Genomic DNA, 24,334 nt, shown 5'->3' on the forward strand with positions numbered 1-24,334 from the left:
TTTGAGAGTGGCTCCAGTGTTGGTTGATTTATGGTTTATTGGTGCAAGGCCAGCAAAGATCATACTGCATTATATCAAAGGTTACAGCAATACACAGGAATAAATAAATAGTCAAATAGATAAATTAGTAAATAATATGTTACATACAAAGAGAAAATTAAGTTACTCAATGCAGTAACTACATATAAATAAAATTTATACCTGAATGCATTTGTATAAATTAATTCTTTGTAAAAAGTTAAAAACATCATGCATTTTGTTCGAGTCTGATAACATCCATTTGAGTATATGGCTCAGCTAAATGAGTAAAAATTTTATTTCTCTTTTCTGTGAAGTGCTGCATATGTCACCAGCATATGTCAAATGTGTGATGCATTTTTCATAAATAGGTGGGTAATCAGCCTTCATTAAATAAGAATGTGTAAAATGACTGACCTATGAACTTAGCAAAAACAACTTCCTCTCTTCTGTTTCTATGTGGACTAGACTGCCAATGCTTCATGTCAGGCTTAATCTCATGCGATTTGTTTGTCAGTGCTTCCTGCTATGACAACTGCCACTGGATAATCACCTTCAATCTTATAAACTGTCTTTAGTCTGTATATGGGACTGTCAAACAGTACATCAAAAAAGTGTGCGCTAATCTAGCAGCTGTAGTCTCATTTCCCTTAATTCCAATGTGGCTGGGAATCAAGCACAACCAAAACACCAAAATTAAGGATCATTTTGTGCTACAGCTGTAAATTCTTACAAAGCTCTGGATGTGGATTATACACAGGAGAACAGATAGTCTGTAAAGAACTCATTGAGTGAATAAAAATCACATGTTTTGGTAACTGTTTTCTTTTATATCCACAACTTCAAGCTGAATGGCATGCAACTCTGCTCTGTGATTACTGCAATCAAGTGGGATCTGGATGGATATAGTAATGCCAGGAAACACAGCAGCACAGCCAAATGAGATCTCATAACTTGAACATTTCAGGTAGACAGATAATAGAGGATGAGACTTCTGTAGTAGTTGACAAAATGAGACTGCAAGATGTAGGGCAAATCTGCCATAGAAGAATGATGTTATGTTTGGTGCAAGTAATGTTGTCAGTATTCATGCCAATAGTTTGCATAATCTCTTTAACATGCATACCAAATGGACATAAGGCAGTCTGATGTTTGTGATACTGAGCCTCCCAATGGAGAAAAGATGCTAATCCACATAGGATTCTATGGCAGAGATTATTTTTAGGACATAGTAAAGATTAATTGTTTCTGTATAAGTGACAGAGACAGTGCATTTGCTTCAACATAAAGATTTTAAGTGAGCTATATGTAAAAGCCACCAGATGATAGATGGGATCCAACCATCGCAGGCTACTCTGCCTTGTAGAAACACAGACTTCAGACTCATAATAGCTCTGAATGTATAAATAAGTAAGTACATGATAAAGATGAAGCAATGAAGATCGATCTACACTCCATTCAGTAGAGGATAGAATGTAAAAGAGATTCAATGCTCTCTCTTGCAAATTTTCTCTTAGCTGATGAATGTGTACAAAGAATGTAAGTTTTCTGTCACAGATGAATCCCAAGAACTTGATTTCATTGCTAGTTGATTAACAGTTTTTCCTAACTCAGGATCTGGGTGAAGAGTGTGTTTTCAGCAGAAGAAGATACTTTTTTCTCTGAAAACCTGAACTCATTACTAAGGGCCTACAGAGGGATACAATCATTTGCTTGCTAAGTCTTTCTGTTACCCTCGTGTTACAGAAATGACAGCAAATTGTGAAGTCATTAACATACAGAGTATTGCCTGTAGCGAGAGAAAGCTATTCAGTGATTGAATTAACTTCAGCAGCAAAGTGTTACATGTAAAGCCTTGTGTTGTGTTCTTCTGTTGAATCCTTTCTGGTTTTGAGATGGTAATGACAACTGATTTCCTCCTCTTGATGATATGGCCAAGATAGCAAACTTTCCACTTGCACTAGGAAGACTCAGACAGAAAGTACTTTCTCTGAGACAGAAGTTACAGGTCTTTTAATATGCCATATCTCCTGGCTATCGGGCTATGTCAGAAGCTTTTTTCCATGTCAAAGAACACTGAAACCAGATGTTTGTTTTTTTCAGGAATGCATCTCATACATATTTCTAAACAGACTATATGGTCCAAAGTTGAATGATGTCTACAAAAACCACATTGTGAGTATTGGAGAGAAGATGATCACTTTGTTAATATCACAGAAGTTTGAAATTGACCATCTGCCATATTTTACAAAGACAGCTAGTCAGAGCAATAGGTCAATAATTGTATGGGATAAAAATATCCCATATTTTTTATGGGACTGTATGGTTCTAGCCAACTGGTAGAAAAGCTGAGCCACTATTTCTCTTGTTGCTTTTTCAATATTAAAAGTTCAGAACAATATGAAGCAGTTGCTCATATTCTAGCAAAAGTTTCTCCCAAAGTGTCTGCAATAGCTTTGAGATCACCAAACACATCCATTATATTCCAAGGTAGACAAACAGTGTGTTCTGTATCTACCTTAATTTTCCGTATTTTATCTCATACAATTTTTGCACTAGTTGATTGATTAATCAATAATATAAATTGGATCCAAGGTTATTTTTAATTCTGATATCTCACATAACACATTTTGGGCCAAGAACATTAAAAAGCTATTAAGTTTGATGGTAGGGTGCCTATAAAATATACCCCATGTAAAAAAGAACTTTGTCTTGTTCTTTGATTGTCATTCTTGCTTTTTGATTGGCACTCTGGGTTCTACTAAGGCTTTGGATAGAATGGAAATCAAAATGATGTTTTTGGAATTGCAGCTGTTGTTTGCTGGACAATACAATCTGTTACATACTTCTCTGCTTCATTGATAGGTGTCTGACTGATGGCTTCAGCATTAAATTTTACAAGATGAGAAAAAGTATTCCAGCCAACTTGGTCCATTTTTTCACATGGGTATCTATGGAGAAAATTTTGTCTTCACGGTTCCCGTGAAGACAAAATGCAAAAACTGGAGAATGATCACTTCCATTTATGTTCTCTTCAACATCCCAGAGGAGCAGTTGATACCACAGCAAGGGGAGACTGTAAGATCTACTGCAGAATACAGGTAAGTAGGCATCCTCATCCATTTAAGCAGTTGCATAAAAAAGATGGCTGAGTTTAATCTCATTTAACTCATAATCCAGTCAAAAATATATGGAACATACCGTAATAAGAAATCACACAGATAGGCATATCACTACTACTTTCAGAGCAGTAATAAGCTGGACATGATGGATGGATGGATGTATCATTGTCCACTGGGATAGCACTACCATCTTCATTTCTGTCCTTACAAGCAGTGAATTCTGTAAAGGGGGGGGGGGTTCTCACTGGGTTTTAAATATGTTTCCTGCAGACAGAAACGGAAGATCTTGATATCATTGATATTCTGGTGAAATCCTGAACAGATCCACTGTAAAAACCTTCCTATTGTTTTGTAAACTTCTTTTTTTTCTTTTTTCTTTCATGGAGAACGCATTTAACAAATAATTGGTCAACCTACAGTACCCTAGTACTGTGGACAAGTAATATGGAACTTTTTTTTTTATGTTGGGCCCATATACAAGAGGTTGGCTAGTCAATCTATAGTACGTTGGTACTGTATATGGGTGGTGGGTTGGGAAAAGAGAAACTTGTTTACATTTGATTTAAACGCCTGTATGTTGTATTCCTTGGGAAATACGTCAGGGGGGAAGACTGTTCCACAGTAACAGGAATGAATGAGGAGGAAAAGAAACTTGTTCTGTGGGTTTCAAGGTGGATTGTGAAAGGATGTTGGGGGCGGCAGCTGTATGTGTTCCAATGGGCTTAGTACAGAGTGGGGGAATTATTGATGCTGTTTCAGATGAACATTTCCCATGAAAATATTTATAGAATATACAGATTGCAGAGACCAAGCATCTATGTGAAAGTGAGGGGAGAAAGTTGGTAAGAGATGGCTCATTTATTAGTCTAATTGCTCTCCTCTGTATTGAGTCAAGCATTTTGAGGGAGCTTTTAGGAGACCCACCCCCAGATGTGAGAGAGCAGTATTCGATAGCTGGGCAGATTTGTGATTTGTGCTTGTTCACATCTCACTTGAAAAGCTGTGGATTGTATTCCTTGGGAAGTATGAGATGACAGACTGTTCCAGAGAGCAGCAGTGGAGGGGGTGGGGGGGTTGAATGAATAGAAGAAATTTGTTTCGTGAGTTTGAAGTTGAACTGTGAAAGGGTGCTGATTGACTGCTGCACACATTTTGATGGATTTAAGATAGTGATGGAATTATTGATGTCCATTCTGATGAACAGCAGCTATAAAAGTATTTATCGAAGATGCAATGTGCCAAGACTGAATGCTTGTGTGAAAGTGAGTGCAGCATATTAGTGAGTGAGGGGTCAGCAATCAATCTGACTGCCCTTTTCTGTATAGAATTCAGTATTTTTAGGGAGATCATCCCAGATGTGAAAGCAGTATTCAATGATTGGATAGATTTGTGATTTGTATAGGGTTAGGAGATGTTTGGAGTTAAAGTAATAACTCAAGCAAAAGAGAAAACGTAATTTTTTGGATGAAGAGGAAGAAATATTTGGATATTTGGATAAGTTTGTGCCAAGAGAGATTTGAGGCTAGAGTTATCCCAAGAAGGTAAATCTTTTCCTGAATAGAGAACTCGATATTGTAAGGCAGAGAAAAAAAAAAATTTTTTTTTTTTTTTTTTTTTTTTAGAAAATAATGCAGAGCTGTATTTTGCTAGAACAAGGTTAACAAGGTTATTCAAACCCCACCGATGAATGTATTGAAGATCAGAATTTAAGGTAGTAGAAGTTATTCTGCAGGATATGGTGATTTATACATTGCAAGGTTTGTCAAATGAAAAAGAGGAGAAGTGCAGTGTACTGTTGTCATCAGCAAAACTGTGTACCGGATTAGCAGTCAGCTGGAGTAGAAGGAAGAGGGTGGGTAAAAGAACAGAGCCTTGTGGGAGTCCAGCATTAGTTCTATAGTTAAGAGATAAGGAACTATCCACAATCACTCAAAAGGAAAGTCAGAAAGTTGGCTATCCATATCCAATGGCAGAAGTCAGGGGATAGATCAAATGATGAGAGTTTACTTAATAGACCCTTGATATCTTAAGATTAGCCAAACCTTTCATGGTGTTTGTTCAGAGATGGGTGACATAGGTTAGTAGATCTCCTGTTGATTAACAGTGTCTGTCATTTATTAGATGAGTCTTCGAGGTAGCATAAAAGTTGGGGGAGGGGGGGGGGTTTGATGGTTCTTTCCATTACTTTACAAAGAATTGAGGTGAGGGAAATTAGACAGCAGCCTGAAGGTAAAGATTTGTCACCCTTCTTAGGAATAGGCTGTATATGTGCTAATTTCCAGACTGCAAAAGAGATAGCAGTGGAATAAGAAAGTAAATAGGTGGCATAGAGTGGAAGCAACTCTGGATCACAGACTTTTAGAACTGGAAGAATACCATCAGGTCCAGGACTCTTTTTGGTATCCAATTTCAGGAAAATTTTTCTGATCTCTTTGTGGCAAAAGGTCAAACATGGCATTGAGCATTTGGAATGGTTGGGGGATATTTGCCATGATCAGCTATGCAAGAATTGTAGCAGTAAGAAGCCAGGAGGTTGGATTTTTCTGTGAGTGATGATGCAGTTATACTATCTAAGTGTAATAGTGGTGGGAGTAGTGTTAGACACAAGTTACAGCCAAGAGCTTTGGCTAGAGCCCAGAAGGCATTGCTGCTGTTTGGGCAAGATGCATGTTTCCTTCTATAAGCTCTTTCAAAGTTAGATTTCAATGTAGTGATAATTTTCTTGCAACTATTCTGGGCTTTAGCATAAGCAGTATAGGAAGACTGAGATTTGTATGCAAGATAATTGTGGTATGCCTGACTCTTTTTTTTTTGTACAGCACTGGCACACCTGTAGAAGAACCAGGGTTTAGATACTGGATGAGAATTTAGGATGGAGTGAGGAATAAATATTTCATGCTGATAAGAATTACTTCTGTGATTTGCATAGGTTTGGTTTGGATGGCTGGAAACAATAATCCCAAGGAAAAGAAGCAAAGAACTTGAGAACATTGTCCCAGTTGGCTTTCTTATAATGATGCACAATGTATGGATACAAGTGATTTTGTATGTGTTGCTCCATGGGGGAAGAGATCTGCAAGAATGTTCTTGAAAGGGACAGATACAGCTGGGATCATGGTGTGGGGAGGCAATTATGCTTAGTGGACACACCGAGCTACAAGTGCTGTAAAAAAGGGACTATGAGTGGTGACCGATACTGCAACAAAGTTCTTCAATGTCATCTTAGATTGTTCCATGGTGCTATAGACAAAGAATTCATTTTTTATGGATGACAATGCCACATCACATCATATATGAGCAGTGGAGATACTTCTGGAGGATATTAATCAAATCAGAGTTGTCAGCATGCTCCCAGATCTCAAGCCCATAGAAAATGTTTGGGAGACAACAGGAAGATGAACTGCTGCTCAAAATTCCTCTGAGAAACAAACAAGGCCTTATTCTTGCTCTGAAGGAGGGAGGGGGGGGGAACAATTTGCCTCAAGAATTCCTGAATCACTTGGTGATAAGCATGGTACGACACTGTGAGAGTTGCATTGCAGTTTGAGATGGATATATTCCATACTGAAATGTCTCTCTGCATAGTTATCAGTAAGCTATACATTAATTTCCTAACTATATCCTTAGGAAATTTGTAACTTCTGTCAAAAATGTATTGAAATTTAATTTGTATAAAATTGATAATAAATTATATTACACATTTTTTGTGTAATATAATTTATTAGTATGTTGGCAATAAATTTATGTTCACATTTGGCTGTAATCATGAAAATTTTTTCATATACAGGTAAAAATGTAATTCATTCTTAGATTTTGGACACCAATGTGTTTGTCTTAAAGTGAAGTTCTGTTCCTGACAACTTCTATTTGGCATGAAGCCATTTTTTTCTTCTCTAAGTTTCACTTGCATCTTCTGAATTATGTTTGCCTAAATTTTACCCAGAACACTCAGTAGACTAATTCTCACATTCAATTTCATTTCTCTTTTTGACTGATGGGCACTCTAGAGTGCTACTCCCATCATCTGGTGTTTGACTCTAACAAAATTATCTCAATTATGCAGTGTAGCCACTATAAAACTTTTACACTTCCATATTTAAACAATTTTGCTCAAATATCATCTACTCCCTCTGCCTTTCCACATTTCAAGGTTTCTGATTGCTTTTCTATATTGATATTGATAAATAGATACTCCAGGTATTGATAGATTCTCTTAATTGAATTCCTCTAGAATATCTGACTAGTTTCTTTCTTGTTCTATATAAATTTATTCAACTGGTTCCCCACCATACCATTTCTATCACTCGTCTGTAACTGCATATTTCATCTCGCAATCTTTCAAGGTAATTACTCCAGAAAACTAGAATATCTTTATCTTCAGCTTTCATGTCACTTTTATCATCTTTAATTCCTTTTATAGTATTGTTTCCTCCATTTCTTTTTAAATAGCCTCAAGAATATTTTACACATTTCTGATATTATCTTCTCTATTCTTCTCAAAGTATTCACACAATATGTATACAACTGGACCATTTACATAATAAAATTAGTTTAATCCTTTATCCAAGTGTGAGCAAACAAAGTTTGTGCCTGAAGTATCTTCAGGACTAGGGTAAGGTGATACAACACCAGGGCAACTCGTTGCAAAGGTGGAGAAAGCTACCAACATCCTATCTCAGTATCTCCTATAATGCAAAACACATCTCCTTGCGGATATGTCTAATGTTATGCATTAAGGGAAGGGCCACTACCCAGACTAGTTTCGACCTTTATTGAGGTCTCTTCAGTGGGAGCCAGGCCCTAGTGGAAATACCAGGCAGAAGCTTATTAAAAAAGGGTGGCACACCATTTGGCAACTCCTATAGGTAGAGATGACCTGCTAATGCTTCTGCCTGGTATTTCCACTAGGGCCTGGCTCCCACTGAAGAGACCTCAATAAAGGTCGAAACTAGTCTGGGTAGTGGCCCTTCCCTTAATGCATAACATTAGACATATCCGCAAGGAGATGTGTTTTGCATTATAGGAGATACTGAGATAGGATGTTGGTAGCTTTCTCCACCTTTGCAACGAGTTGCCCTGGTGTTGTATCACCTTACCCTAGTCCTGATGATACTTCAGGCGCAAACTTTGTTTGCTCACACTTGGATAAAGGATTAAACTAATTTTATTATACTCTAACCAAGTGAAAAATAAACTTTGGACCATTTACATTCAACCAGATGGAAATTATTATAATTTTGAATTGACAAAACAGTTCAAAATTATAATAATTATTCCTGTCTGGATGAATGGAATATTGGTATTCATGATCTCTTCCAAATTGCAGGTCACTGCCATTTTGGCTTAAATCGTACAGTTTTAATATCAACATTATGCAAACTAAAATTATATTAAACAGGAAATATATGGCTTCTGCATTACTTCAACCTTGGTATCTCTTCTAGGTCTGGGTAGTGACCCGTCCCATAATGCATAACATTATACACACTGAAAAGGATCTGCTTTGCATTATGGGATATTAAGGCAATTAATGTGAAGTCATTAGCCTCTGTATACAAGTAGCCTAGTTGTGAAGATACTTCACATGCAAACTTACGCTTGGATAAAGTATTAAACAAGAATATAGTTTCATGGCAACTTTAGTTTATAACCAAGTGAAAAAAAAATTCTAAAATTATCATCTTTGCCATGAATATAGTTTCATGGCAACTTTAGTTTATAACCAAGTGAAAAAAAAAATTCTAAAACCAAAATTATGTTTACATTATGATTGTTTTAATAATGAATGGTGTCATTATAGAAGAATTTATTATAAAATACAAACCACTTACTGAATATCTGCAAATGTTTCTTTAACTACTTAATTCTATTATATCTTCTTTTCCTAATTAGGAATTATGATCACGTACTTTGCTTTTTTTATAAATGTAATCTAATGCATTGGAATGAGTGGTTGTCCTCCATAGTTTATCTCTGGCCAGTTTATTTGTTGTGTGTGTGGATATCGAATCTTCAGATCCATGTACGAGAATAGCTAACTCACCTTCAGTTAAAGTCTTTATAAATCTATCTCATGTATTAGAACTTTGGTCTTTCTAACCAAAGGTGTCTCTGTATTGGAGTGGAATTACATTTTTAATGTATATATTATTATTACTTTACACATATCCATAGAGTCTGGACACTCATCAAGAAAGACCCAAATCAACATCATACACACAAATCTTATCATACCTCTCCTTGAATCCATTTACCTTCAGAGAGCCCACAACCATTGCTAATCCATTCCACTCACTCACCACTCTTCACAAAAAAAATCTGGTCTGCACACCCATGCTAACAACACTCTTACACAACTTGCATGGATGGCTCCTAGTTATCTATTTGTCATATATTGAAAATTTTCACTTGCATCAATTTTATAAAACTGTAATATCTTAAAAAGTTTCTATCATGTCCCTCTCCTCTGTCTATCAACCAAACTTTGTAACCCACAAACCTTCAACCTATCCTTGTAGCGAGTCTACACAGGCCTGTCACTATCTTGGTCACTTGTCTCTGAATCCTCTCAATGACCTCCTGGTCCCCAAGAAACCCAGGTGACGAAATCTGTGTGGTAGTCAAGATGTGGCTGAATCATAGCCTTATAAAGAGGGTTAATAACTTCCATATCTTTACTTGTTAGCATGTTTTTTTAACATCCAAGTGATTCGTTGAGCTATTTTACCATTTTTTGCAATATGCACTCTCAGATTCAAGATTCAACTCTTTGTCCACCATTATCTCCAAGTCCCTATCCTCATCAATTTCCTGCAATCCAATACCATCAATATACTACACTATATGCAACCTTTTCAACCTGATGTGCATAACCTTACGTTTTGCGACATTAAATTGACAATCATTATACTTTGCCACAATGCCAATTTATTTAAATCATCCTGTAAGATATCTACATCACTTTTATGAACTGTTGCCCTCCCTAGTTTTGCATCATCAGCAAACAACTGAATATCCCCTTCAAATCTCCTGCTATATCATTAATGTACAAATTAAAGAATAGTGGTTCTATCATAATACAGAGCTCTGGGGAACTTCTCTAGTCACCTGTATTCGCTTTGATTCCACTCCATCATATGCTACCCTCTGATGTCTGCCATCAGCCACCCCCTATCCATGCCACCAACCTCATAATCCATTCCCATTTGCTCCAGTTTTTGTAAGTTTTCCATGTGGTATTCTATCAAATGCCTTGGCAATGTTGAGCAATATCATGGTGTAGCCTTTGCCTTTATCCAATTCTGCTGTCACTTTATTATAAAATGTGAATAAGTACTAAGACAAGACCAACCCTTTACAAAGCCATGCTACCTGCTATAAAGTATAGCATTCCTCTTCACCCACTGTTGTATTTTACTTTTAACAACTTTTCCAATACTTTAACAACCACTCCTGATATATTAATTGGTCTGTAATTTGCTACCTCTGTCTTGGAACCCCTCTTTGTGCAATGCTACTATCTTATCTTCTTTCCACTACCCAGGAACCCTACCAGAGCTGAACTTAGATCAAGCAACTTCATCAGGGGCAATCAATGCCATTTCTCTTGCACATTCACATAGTAAACACTTTGATATGCCATCCAGTCCCACTGCTGTGTTCACATTCACATTTTTTAATATGCCAAACACCTCCTCTTCATCTACCTCAATGTTGATATGCATCTCTGTAACATCAGCAACCACAAATCACCACTAAGATGATACACCTTTGCAAAATGATCACTCAGCAACTCAACTATTTCTTTTGGTTCAGTCACCTTCCTACCATGAATTTGTTAAAAGTCACATGAGCATTGTTAAAAGTCATTCTACCATAGTCATTTTTCCTCTTACTTATTACAAAAACAAAAAAGACTCTTTGGGGCTTACTTTGGCTTGTTTGCCTAATTCTCTCTCATCTGATTTGGCCTTCCTTACCATACTAGTTACCCTTCTTGCTTGCACTTTGTACTGCTCATGAGTATGCTGATCGCTTGATATTTTCTCCACAATGTTTTCTTTTTTTGCAGCTCTTGCTTTATAACCCTACTCATCCACTTAATTCCAACTTGGTTTATCCTCCTGACTCGGATATGTAGTCTGACACTGCAATTCTCAAGTAATCTCTGACCACTTGTCATGCACTACTGACATTTTTTCCTTGTAGCTTCTAAAGCCATATCACTGTTCCAAGATGACTCCTGAGTCTTTCATAATCACCAGCTTTATAGTTGAACATAAATCCTTTCTTGACAGAGAACTCCACATGTTTGGCAACTTCACAGAACAAGACTGCATGGTCACTCTCCCCAATTGGAGAGAGAGTGTCTACCTTGGTTATTGATACATCTTCAGATTCTATTATCAAATCCAACACCCTCAAACCCCTTGTGCTCTCTATAACATGTTTCATGTAATTATCCCTTAGCAACTGTATAAGTTCCATTTCCATCTTGCCATGTCCCCTTTCCTCCTTCCAATCAATGTCCCTAAGTCTCTCATAATAATTGTTCATGATACACTTATTGTGCTAATCTGCCAATACATGACATCTACATCTTCCTGTGGGGCTCCTGGTCTATAGTAGCACCCAACAACAGATTTTCCTATATGTCTCTATCTCACACCAGACAGCCTGACCCATCTCCCTCAGACCTAAATTCCTCTTTAACTTCTAATTTTGTTGGTTGTAATTCTGCAGCTATCATCAGCAATATCCTCCTGTCCTGTTTCTTCTATCCTCCCTGAAAATACAATACCCTTGACATTTTATCCCTCTAACTAAATCATTTTCAGAAAACCAGGTCTCACTGATGCCTATAATTTTTGGCCAAGTGAAGCTTACCAATGCCAAAAACTTCTCACCCTTATTCATCATACTTCTTGCATTCGTGGACATGCATTTCAACACCCCATTGTTCCCATAGTTACCCTTATGTAATGTCGTTACCAACCCATTCAAATTGGAGACCTATGAAATCCCATTCGGCATTGCATAATTATCGTACACATGCTCATTTATCACGGACGTATCGAGCATATGTCTGGGGTGGCCAGACATATGCTCGATTTCATCCTCCCTAATATCACTAGTTTAACTGTTGATATTAGGGAGGATGAAATTAACACATTCTCAATAAATAACACTTTCTCCAAATATCTAACTCCAAAACCATTTAAATGTAGTCCTTCAGGCACATATAAGTCCTTTTGTCCATCAAATTCACTCCATACATCAATAAACTGCATACCATTCTTCCTGCACAATCTTCTCGTTGACAATCATGGTGCTTCTCAGTTCTCTCCTATTATACTGAGGCAGCGGACTTACAATCCTTACTTTCTTACTCTTCAGTATTCCCTAACTCTTCAATATGCCCTAACTTTCGTAAATGTAAAAGAATAGAACCTTCATTTGGTTGTTTCCATGTGCATTATGAGATGAATGCATCACATTCTTTTGCATTGTGCACATAATTTCTACTGCTCACAACAGACTAAGAGCTAATGGGATTCTACATAATCTTTGAATTGTTCTGCGAGCAAAAAGGAAATACGTCAACTGCAGCAACAATTATTATTACTATTTAATATTATTGATGGACTTTTCAATTAAAAATGCATCTTTAATTGAAAAGGAAATCCCTCCCTTTCAAATTTCAACTTGAAATTTTCCAATGTAGAAATGTAATGTATTCAAGATTTACAGCATCTCTAACAAGACACTTGAATTATGCTCAGTCAGCTGTTGGTACTTTGACTGTGTGAAGAGCAACACTGTCTCATATTTTTTAGCCATATTTTTCCCATTACAGCATTTTGCCTAAAAATCATAAGTGGAAAATAGTGACACTACAGAAACCACTCATAACTGAAAAAGAAATCAATTTAGAGAAGAAAGTGATACTTATAAGGTATGTGAAACTCAAGTCTTAATTGAAACAACAGAATTACAAAATGACCACAGTAATAAACTTTAATTAAAGTACAGATACTTTGCAATGAAAATAACAGTACGTCATCAGTGTGTAGAAACAACAAACAAATCAAAGAAAAGGAATACAGAGTACATACAACAATCAATTTACCAATTAAAAAGGGTTGCTATGTGCTAGGAATTAATATTAATAGATAATATATTAAAACTCTGGTGTTTACATAAAATGAGAATCTCCCAAACTTTTGGGAGCAAGAGACAACTGTTCTGATTCAGGTTAGACTGATGTCAAAGGGTTTCAAAACTTTCTTTGAAAAGGCATTCATATTTAAAACTGCCACAGGATATAATGTTTAATGTCAATACTATGCTGTGCCAGACCAGACTTTTGAAGTTTCATATAGTCAATGTAGAATTGATGTTCATGAATTATTTTTTCCACAGAACAGCCTGTCTGTATTGGACAGACAGGCTGTTCTGTGGAAAAAAGAATTAATGAACATCAATACTACATTGAATCTGTGAAACTTCAAAAGTCTGGCTGCACAGCATAGTATTGACACTAAACAGTATCCTATGGGATAAAGCTCATCTTCTTCATTGAAGCAATTTAAATATGAATGCCTTTTCAAGGAAAGTTGTGAAGCCCTTTTACACTGGCCTAACCTGAATTAGAACGAGTGTCTCTCTCTCTCCCAAAAGTTTGGGAGATTTTCGTTTTATGTGAACATCAAAAATAGTTTTGATATTATTTATTAATTTCTAGCACCAGGCAACCATTGTAATTGGTAAACTGATTGTTGTATGTACCTTGTATTTCTGTTCTTTGATTTGCTTGTTGCTTCTGCACACTAATGATGTACTGTTATTTTCAATATGAAATATCTGAACTTTCATTAAAGTTTATTACTGTGGTTATCACATAATTTTGTTGTTTTATAGCTATGCCACAGATACCTTTAAAGATTAGAATTAGTCTAGTTGGTTAAACAGTGAATATGATTTTGAAGTACAATGCAGACAAAAAACATGTGAAAGGTTTGGTACCTTAAATTTTTCTTTTTTTTTTTAAATCTGATTTTAAAGGTACAGAACAAAGTAGGTATTCTAAGAACACCTTTGTTTTTAATACTGAGACAGAAGACTTACTGATAACATAAATGGTGACCATAATGGGTTATGGTGACAATAACCCATTCTGTGTGGCATAGATGATTTAAAAGAAGTGAGTACTGTACTGATTATGATAATGTGAGAGTGAGTGATGAAGTGCTAGTGCTTATCCAAAAGTAGCAGAAATTTTTCCTGATGTGTAGGAAGAAGTTACTGATAAAGATAGTTATAATTATGGAACAGTAAATCAGTGTTTCCCAGATTTTTCCTACGATGGAACACTTTACAAATCCTGAAATTTTCACGGAACATCTTGGTTATTTTGTAATGTATTAATAATTAATTATGGCATAATCATAAAGAGTATTAGTACACATATATATATAGTGTGACATGTTGACAAATATAAAATTACATTTAAATCAGTTATCAATCAGTGGACTAATGAAATTTTGTAGCATATTATAGTTTCCTCAGGCCAACATCATTAAAATAATTTGTGCTGATTTTCATTGACATATCCATTCTGATCACCAAAAATTTATAATATTATCATAAGTACCGTATATTATCGCATATAATGCGAAAAATTTATGGTAAAAAATACTACTTAAAGTTAGGGGTTCACATTATATGTGGATCCTAAAAAATATAACATCTTATTAGACTTGCACACACAATATATACTACCTAATGCCTATGCAACCAAATCTACTTGACTCACTTGCATTTGGCGACCGAGCGCGCATCGTATCTGCACATGCGCTCCCCGTCGCCGAATGATAGAGCACAATGAGATAGATAGAGCACAGTTAGGTATATCGGTTTAACCACAGTTCATTTTAAATATTATTCGTTAAACAAACCTAGCCTGAAAATGAGCCAACAGAAACGTAAACGTTCATCTTTTGAAGCAGGATTTAAATTGCGTGTCGTGCAGTTTGCAGAAGAACATAATAACAGTGTTGCTATGAGAGAATTTGGTGTAGCGGAGAGTAATATTAGACTTTGGCATAAGCAAAAAAGACAGTCTTGAAAAAATCCCCAAAACGAAATGCCCATCGTGGAGATGTAGCATCCTTTCCAGAACTCGAAGAAGAGCTAAATGGGATTTTGACGCAACGACAAGATGGCATTATAGTAACAAGAAATGCAATTCGTTTTCAAGCTCTACAACTCCATTACTGAGTATTGTACTGTATGGACAACATTGTGAATATTACAACTTACATAATCAGGTTAATTTATGTAATCCAAGGAACTACTGTACCTTGAATCAGAATATTTCAAACTTAACATGCATGATAAACTGAATGTTTCACAATATTACAGGAATTAGGATATTCCAAGAAAAAGTCATTCTTTGTAGACATCAGAGTACTACATAATTACAAAAAAACACAGTAAATATATAACAGTTGGAGGGAGAGAGAGTGTGTGTGTGTCTAAAGGCTTCATATAGCAATGTGAACTATTAAATAAAATAGTAATGAGAAACAATAGTTTAAAAAAAAAACTATCAGACCAGCAAAAGCATTTGCTTTTGATTAAGGTTTTTATTTGCCAATTAAAGCAAACATGAACTCCTGAATGTTCAGCACTCCTGCATGGCAAAATTTATTCCCTTGGTGGTGCTGCTTAAAGAAAGCAGTGCCACATCAAGGGAACTCTCCAATGCAGAAGGTTTTATTCTCAGGTCAATTTAGAAGCTTTTAAGTTTCAAATATTTAGCTTTGCAATAATGGTGGATTGTTAATATCCTTTCATTTAATACAGTAAGAATATTTTATTTCACTAGACTAAAATGTATTATTTAGACTTGTAAGTCTAACTTCTTAATAATAGATCTACATGCGCAATTATGAAAAAGAAAGTTATATACTAAAAAGAGGAATTATTTATTGTCATTCATTCAGGCAAATAATCCAAAATTCATATAATTTTTTATTGTTTAAATATAATACATATATCAAATCTTTCAGTGCCAAAAGTATACATTACATTGTTTGTGCACAGTCTTCTCTTTAGCTTGAAACACAGATTCATTTCCATCCTCCACAAACAAAGATCTTTTGACTTTTTCATTATTACTTGAGATAAATTTATCATCCCTCTTCACCTTCTTGGATGACAACACAGGAGGTGGGCCTAATGTTTTTAAAATCAATTTCTGACCTTCTCTCCATGAAGATGTTGTGATCACTGTAAGACCAAATCAATATAAATATACTGTATTGTAATATATTAAAATAATTTATAACATGTCAGAAATATATATGCATACATGTAGAGAGGCTTTATATTTTGATACTAAGTCACTCACATGCATAAATTTATTATGGTCTGTTGATATTTCAATGGGTTCAAACTAGTCTACTCAGAGCACAAAACATTTTTCAGAAACACAAAGTACTACAATCAAGTACATTGTCATAATACTACTACTACTACTAATAATAATAATAAAGAAGTCCTAGCAAATGACTGCCTAAGGTTAGAAATACAGGTAGCCCTGACAACTGGGCTGAAAGTAGTCTTAAAGTTACAGTCCCCCAAAATTTGAACAGATTAATGCAACCATTTCTTTTTAAGATTAAGAAAATGTTTCATTGTGTTGCTACCCAGTATGGCCTTTCAAATTTGTAACAGCTTCTATACTGATATTACTGAAGAAATGGTAAATACCCTAAGTGAGGTAACAACTTTGCACTTTTCCAGACAAGTGTATAAACTGAAATTATGATCAACATGGAACATGAAATCTATACCTACTTTCATTTGTATTAACAATGTTCAGGATGGATAGGGGTGTGTGTGTGTGTGTGTGTGTGTGTGTGTGTGTGTGTGTGTGTGTGCGCTATTTGGGAGTATAGTAATATATATATATATTACTATGCTCCCAAAACTTCGTTCAATAGTAAACCTAAAGAGAAACATCTTCCAACTCAGTTTCCAGGAGTGTACAAGATTTTATGTGATTGTGGAAAGCCATACTATAGCCAGACTGCTAAATCCATCCTTCTATGTTTGGAAGAACACCATAGAGATATCTCCTACAACAGGACTAGAGCCAGCACTCTCTCTAGCCATGTTCTCTTTTCAGTTAACTCAGATGAAGGCCGCCAACAAATTATGAACTGGACTCAAACTTCTAACATCCACGTGTGCTATAATGAGCTCGAGAGAAAGATTGTCGAATCTAGAGAAATTTCTCTAGATTCTTCCCATATCAACAACAGCCTAAGTTTCAATCTCTCTGATTCACACGTTGCCTCTGTTCAGTATTGGCGCACTCGTGACAGCACGTAGTCTACGTTTATTTGGAACTCAAGCTTGCATTTTGTTTTCAAACACGCTACTGTCTTTTTTACTTGTTCTGTTAATGCAATTTTAAGTCTCATGTCATCTCTTTATCTCTCAGTATCAGTCATTAAAACTTTTTAATAATATTTCCCACCGAGTAAAAAGGAATTATAATAAAAAAAAAAATATATATATATATATATATATATATATATATTACAAGAACAAAATTACTTTTGAACCACAGAAATCACTAACTGGACCTATTATGCAAAATAACCTCCTTCCAAATACAAAAATCCAATATCATCTTTTGCCTAGTAGTGAATATCATTAACAGCGCTATTTACAACATTGTCAAGCAGCCAACTCATTCTTCTTGAACACAATAAATGTCTCTTTATTATTATTTTTTATATATATATATATAATAGTGTAGTACTGTCAGTATGTTGCACACCTCTTGAGTGAGTGAGTGTAAGTGTGTGTGCATGCGCACACACACAAGGTGTGGCTATTAAATAACAAGACTGGTCACAAAAATGTGGTTTATTATCACAGTTGTACAACTTAAATATTATACCCTTCAACATACTCCCCTCCTCTACCTATACACCGTTGCATACGAATTTTCCATTGTTGGAAGCAATGCTGCAAGTCATCGGGTGTTATCTGCTTCAGTTGCGCTGCCGTTTTCTCCTTTACCTCATCCATCATGGAATAGCTGACAGCAGAGCTGGACTTGAAGGAGATCATCACATGTGATGAGATGTGGATTTTCCAGTATGATCCAGAAACAAAGAGACAATCGATACACTGGAAAACTCCCACGTCACCGAGTATGAAAAAAGCAAGAATGAGCAAGTCAAAACTGAAGGCAATGCTGATCGTTTTTTTTTATATATTTCAATGGCATGGTAATGGTTGAATGGGTACCAGAGGGTCAGAAAGTTAACCAACATTATTACCAAGCTGAGAGAACGAGTGAGGAAGAAGAGACCCGATCTGTGGAAGAACAACACTTGGATTCTCCATCAGGACAACGCTCCAGCCCACAGTCTGTAAAGCAGTATCTGGCTGATAAGAAGATCCCACTGTTGGACCATCCACCTTACTCGCCAGACTTAGCTCCATGCGACTTTTACCTTTTTCCAAAGTTGAAATCCGCATTGAAGGGTACCCATTTTCAGTCAGTGGATGAGGTAAAGGAGAAAACGGCAGCGCTCCTGAAGCAGATAACACCTGATGACTTGCAGCACTGCTTTCAACAATGGAAAATTCATATGCAACGGTGTATAGATAGAAGAGGGGAGTATGTTGCAGGGGGTAACAATTAAGTTGTACAATTGTAATAATAAACCCCATTTTTGCAACCAGTCTCTTTATTTAATAGCCACACAAAATACATACATATCAGGAACCTAACAATATATAACTGTTATCTATTTCAAAACTAGTTTGAAAGTCTCATCCTCAAAAGAAATACAATATCATGATTACCTCAGTTTTTTACAAATGCACCTAAAACATCATATTAAGTCCCACTTCCTATCTGACATTTTTGTCGAAATTCACTCTTCATGAAAATTATTAATTCATGTGGAGGAAAATAAATGGTACTGTAATGGATTTCACAGCTTCTCGACCCATGTAGCTAATTTCTTCACTGAACACTTTGGTTCTAAGTTCTCAATAAATCCACTTGGTTTTTGAAGTGTTTGATATTTGGCCTCATGGGCAAGACACATTTGTATTTGATTGATTTTTGGTGAATTTAAACAGTCATCATTCATCATCAAAATTCTGACATTTTTCTCAAGGGATATACACAATATTATGAAAGTAATAATGTAAACTTTTCATGTAATACTAACTTACTGTCAACAGTTTTCTTCCAATCAGTCTGCTGTATGTCACGGCTGCATTATTGTCTCAGGCACTCCTAACCATATCGACCAACCTAGATCTTCTTCTGGGTCATTTTTCTCTCAACCTAGAATCGCACACTTGTTTGCTAAACTTTCCTCCCCCATTCTTTTTAAGTCCCTGAGATTGATTTTGCTCACACATCCATGAATGCTAAAAAAAGTCAAAGTCTTCACTAATATGTTCATTTTTAAATTCTGCCATTGGTGCCACGTGTTCATGCCCATAATTTTTCTCAGAACTCTTATAACTGTGGTCTTCTGTTTTTGATTAATGACTGTTTTATTTCAAAGAAAGATCTCAGACCCATAAGTTGAAACTGGTCTGAATACTGTTGTCTTATATATAGCTGTTTACTGTTCTGAGTAATTTCTCTTTTATTTCAAGAAAATTTATTCAGTTGATTACCAACCCTACTGGCTTTGCCATTCTGTTACCCATTTCCATATATTTAATCTCATCTTTGCTAAAAATTGTGCTTAAATAGTTGAAATGTTTTGCTTGTTCTATAGGTTTCTCATTCAGGATGCAGCTAGTGTTTCGATGTTCTTCGATTATAAGAGAAACAATGGTTAGTCTGTCCAAAGTAGCAAAGATGACAAGAACAGGATAATCAGAATTGAAGAATATCAAGATTATATAAGATTTCTGGATTCTGAAGGTTCAGGCCTTGCTTCTCATGCCATCAACACTAGACACAGAGTTCACTGGAACCATATCAAGATGCTATGCTACAGGAGATTCAAAATTTCATAGTCTGTTGTTTTGAATCATATGAAGCCCTATGCCACTGTCCTAATTTTAATCAGACAGACAGCATGCCTAGTTCTAAGATTTTGGAAAGTAATTGCTGTTAACTGTTTATAATTTTTTATATTTTTATTTCTTTATTATTTTAAAATTAATTAATTAATTATACATCTATTCCCACACTTCTAAACTCTACTAGTGTTTCTTCCTACTGGACAGCTGCAACCGAGACAAGTGACTTATATGAATGTTGCATGACTTGTTCTTGGTTCAGAATTTAAATGTTGTTAACAGTTTTTCTGTCTCAATGAAGCTCATGATATACTGAGAGAAATATATAGGAGTAATAAATTCTATTTAGTTCTCTCTTACATGTGTGAAGCCGATATTCAAAAAATATAGTATGTCTAATGCATAGACACAGAGTTCACAACTACCAACCCATTTATGAAATACATATTTTCAAAAGCAGGAGGCTCAATATTACCAACGTCAGACTGCCTCACATGTTTGATATGTTGTCATTATGCCACTAGTAGATTTTGAGTTAATAATAATAATAAATTAATAATAATAATGAATATAATTCATTATTTTAATAATTTATAATTAATAAAAATTAATATTTAATTAGCAATCATAATATTATTAATATATATATTAATATATTAATATTAATATATATTAATATATATATAAACTCAAAATATACCAATGATATAATAGCACACATACAAAACGTGTGGCAGTTTGAAGTGGATAATAGTGAGCCTCCCAAATGCAAAGAAAAGATACTAGTCTACAAAAAGATGCTCTGGAAAAGACTATTTTTAGGGCATAGGTAAGACAACCGTTTTCGTCTAAATGAGAGAACCTCACTTACTTCAACAAAAAGACAGAGTGGGTGATGTGCAAAAGGCGCCAGTAACTATCTACATATCCTATCTGCATATCCTGATGATGGATGGAATCCAACCATTGCAGGCTACTCTGCCTTCCAAGAAGACTTCAGACCCATAATCCAGCTTTCAATGTATAAGCACATAATAAAGAAGCAATGAAAATCAATCTATACTCCATTCAGCGGAGGACAGAATGTGAAGGAGATTCTACACTCTTGAAATTTTCTCTTAGTTGACAAATGTATACAGTTTTCTGTCAAAGGCAAGTCCTAAGAATTGGCCTCAGTTGCTACTGGAATAACAGTTGGTCTCCTTCTTAACTCAGGATCTGGATGAAGAGTGCATTTTCAGCAGAAGAGTACACAATTTTTTTTTTTCTGATGGAAATGTAAACCAATCACCAACAGAGCCCATGGAGACATATGATCAAATGCTTGTATTTCAATTTCCTCATGTTAAAAGAGCGACAGTAAATTGTAAAGTCATCAATACAGGTATAACTAGTTAATGTTACCTCTGGTAACAAAGCTTCGATATAACGAAGTCTGCAATTTCAAGCCCCATTTTACATAAAAATATTAAAATTTTAAGGTCAACGCCAGCAATCATCCGACTGCCGAACGACGGCAACTCGTTACGTACTCCTAAGCTGTGGGTGTGTCTGTTTTAACAGTTTCGCGTGTCATCCACGTTAATTTAGTTATTGCTTACACTTCATAGGGTGTGTTTCAGTGTGGTGCACTGCAATAAATGACATATGTTCTCTGATAGCATTACTGTATATTTTGTAAATATTAATTGATATTTTGTTTTTCTACCCATTTAGATAAATGTCAGAATCAAGGAAAAGAAAAGCAATTTCTTTAGAAACTAAATTAAATATCATACAACGTGCTGAAAGGGGTGAAAGAAAATCTGATGTGACACATTCTTTAGGATTAGCGCAGTCAACTTTAACAACCAACTTAGTCAATCAGAAAAAATAAAACAGTCTACTCAGAATTGTACAGATGTTACAGCAGCAAAATTAACTCACTTAAGGAGTCCAATTTTTAAAAAATTGAAGAAAATGTTAAGTTTGTAGATAGATGACATGTCACAATGTTATATGCCTTTAACTCAAATGGTGATTCAAGAAAAAGCATTATTTTTGTTTAATCACCTGAAATCTAAACAAACTGAAGAAATTGTGGGAAATTTTGCAGCTTCTCATGGTTGGTTTGAGAAATTTAAAAAACGGGCCAGAATTCATAGTGTAAAACTATCAGGAGAAGCTGCAAGTATAGGTGTAAGCTGTGAATAAGTTTCCAGAAAAACTAAAGTAATTGAACGTGAAAATTTTTCACCAAATTTGGTGTTGAATGTTCATGAAAGCAGCTTGTGTTCTGGAAATGGCTACCATCAAAAAGCTTCATTTCTATTGAAGAAAAATCAGCAGCTGGGTTCAAAACAGCCAAAGACCGTTTAATGTTACTCTTTGGATCAAATGCCTCTGGCAATTTTAAATTAAAAAATTCTTATCAGTTTACCATTCAGAAAATCTGAGGGAGTTAAAAGGCAACATAAAAACAAATTTACCTGTAATATGGAAAGCTAACAGAAAAGCGTGGATTGCCAAGGAGTTATTTACTGATTGATTTGTTAACCATTTTTGTCCAGAAGTGAAACGGTATTGCCAAAGAAATAATTTTGAAGAAAAAGCTCTTTTGTTGTTGGACAACACTCCGGGACATCCTACTGATCTTAATAAGTTAGAACACATGCATTCCTGTCACAGTTGTCTTTCTTCCAGCAAACACAACTTTCCTGATTCAACCGACGGATCGGGGAGTAATAGCAACATTTAAAGCTTATTATCTACATGGTACATTAAGCAATTTAACTGAACTATAAGATAAAGAGCAAATGCCAATTAAAACGTTTTGAAAAATTACACCATTAAAGACGTAATTGAAAACATTAATAGCTCTTGGAAAGAAGTCACTCAGAAATACTTAAATGGAGTTTGGTGCAAATTATGGCCAGAAGTTGTACTAGAAAAAGAAAATAACATTCAAGAGATTAGAAATGAAGTTATCCAGATGGATCAATCAATAGGTTTCGAAAATGTCAACGAAGAGGATGTAAGAAATTTATTAAATGCAGAAGATGATGGTTTTTCAGTGGAAGATTTAGAAAAACTTGTTAGCAACAAAGCCAAAGAAAATGAAGACGAAATTAAAGAAGTTTCTACCGAAAAAGTGTTAGCAACCAAAGATTTAAAAATTTGCTTGAATGACATTGAAAATATTTTAAATTTTTTCAGTGAAAATGATCCTGATTTAGGAAGAAGTGTTATTGTTAAGCGATCAGTGTTAAATGCAATAAATCCACATAGACAATTGTTAAATGAAAAAGAAAAAACACATAAATAATCAACTTTAGATTTGTATTTTAAAATGTCGTGATTTTATCTTTGTTTGGTATGTCAGAATCAAGGAATTGACTTTTTATTGACTTTGACTTTGACTACATATTGACTTTTTATTTAATAAAGCTTTTCTTTTTTCAAAAAAAAAAGTCTTTCATTTTCTTTACGTACGAAGTATCCCTATTATGCCCATAGTATTTTTACCTCTGAGAATGAAGTTTCGCTTAACAAAGTAATTTCGTGGAACGCATCCGCTTCATTAATCGAGGCATACCTGTATATATAAAATCAGCATCTAAACCAACACACAAAAAAATTTTTGATTGGGCAGAAGGTGCTACACATGATGATATCCAGTGCCAAAAAATAAGTTCTTTTTGAAAGTATTTAATGATAATTAACTCATTTGTTTTGAATTATGAATGTTGGTTTGATTAACTTTTCGGTAGTATGCTTAATTTGTGGTTTTCGAAGGATTTCTTTTTGTTTTATTGTAAGCTGCATTATAGCACCAATGTGTTATAATGCAGCAAAATAATGCAGCAATAATGCAAAATTTAACATGCGTGATTTTGTTCAGTGCAGCATAATGCAAAATGTATGCGCTTCATAGAATGGTGTAAGAGAGGGTTTGTTATAAGTATTTCATAAGTGAATGCCCAAAATATACAGAGAGTAAGAAGAATGACAGCAGTGAGTTGAAAGACAAAATGCATGATAACATGACTGGTATGGCTGATGTTACAAGCTGTAGGAGTGATTGTAAAAATGGAGAGAATGAACACATGATAATGGAAAAGAAAATGCATTTA

The 24,334-nt window shown here is 35.1% G+C and overlaps 1 protein-coding gene across 2 annotated transcripts in view; it reads right to left on the reverse strand.

Annotated features, from left to right (window-relative positions):
* Window positions 1-24,334, reverse strand: part of LOC150098544 (uncharacterized) — a 610,245-nt gene that overhangs the window by 488,027 nt on the left and 97,884 nt on the right. For both annotated transcript variants that reach the window (XM_090405300.1, XM_090405297.1), the window contains exon 9: window positions 16,233-16,433. In XM_090405300.1, coding sequence (XP_090261426.1) covers window positions 16,233-16,433 — 201 coding nt within the window. The remainder of the gene's footprint in view (window positions 1-16,232; window positions 16,434-24,334) is intronic.

Source organism: Typopeltis vanoorti, chromosome 15, assembly GCF_054136105.1.
Source record: "Typopeltis vanoorti isolate ZY-2024b chromosome 15, IOZ_Tvanoo_1.0, whole genome shotgun sequence".
NCBI lineage: Eukaryota > Metazoa > Arthropoda > Arachnida > Uropygi > Thelyphonidae > Typopeltis > Typopeltis vanoorti.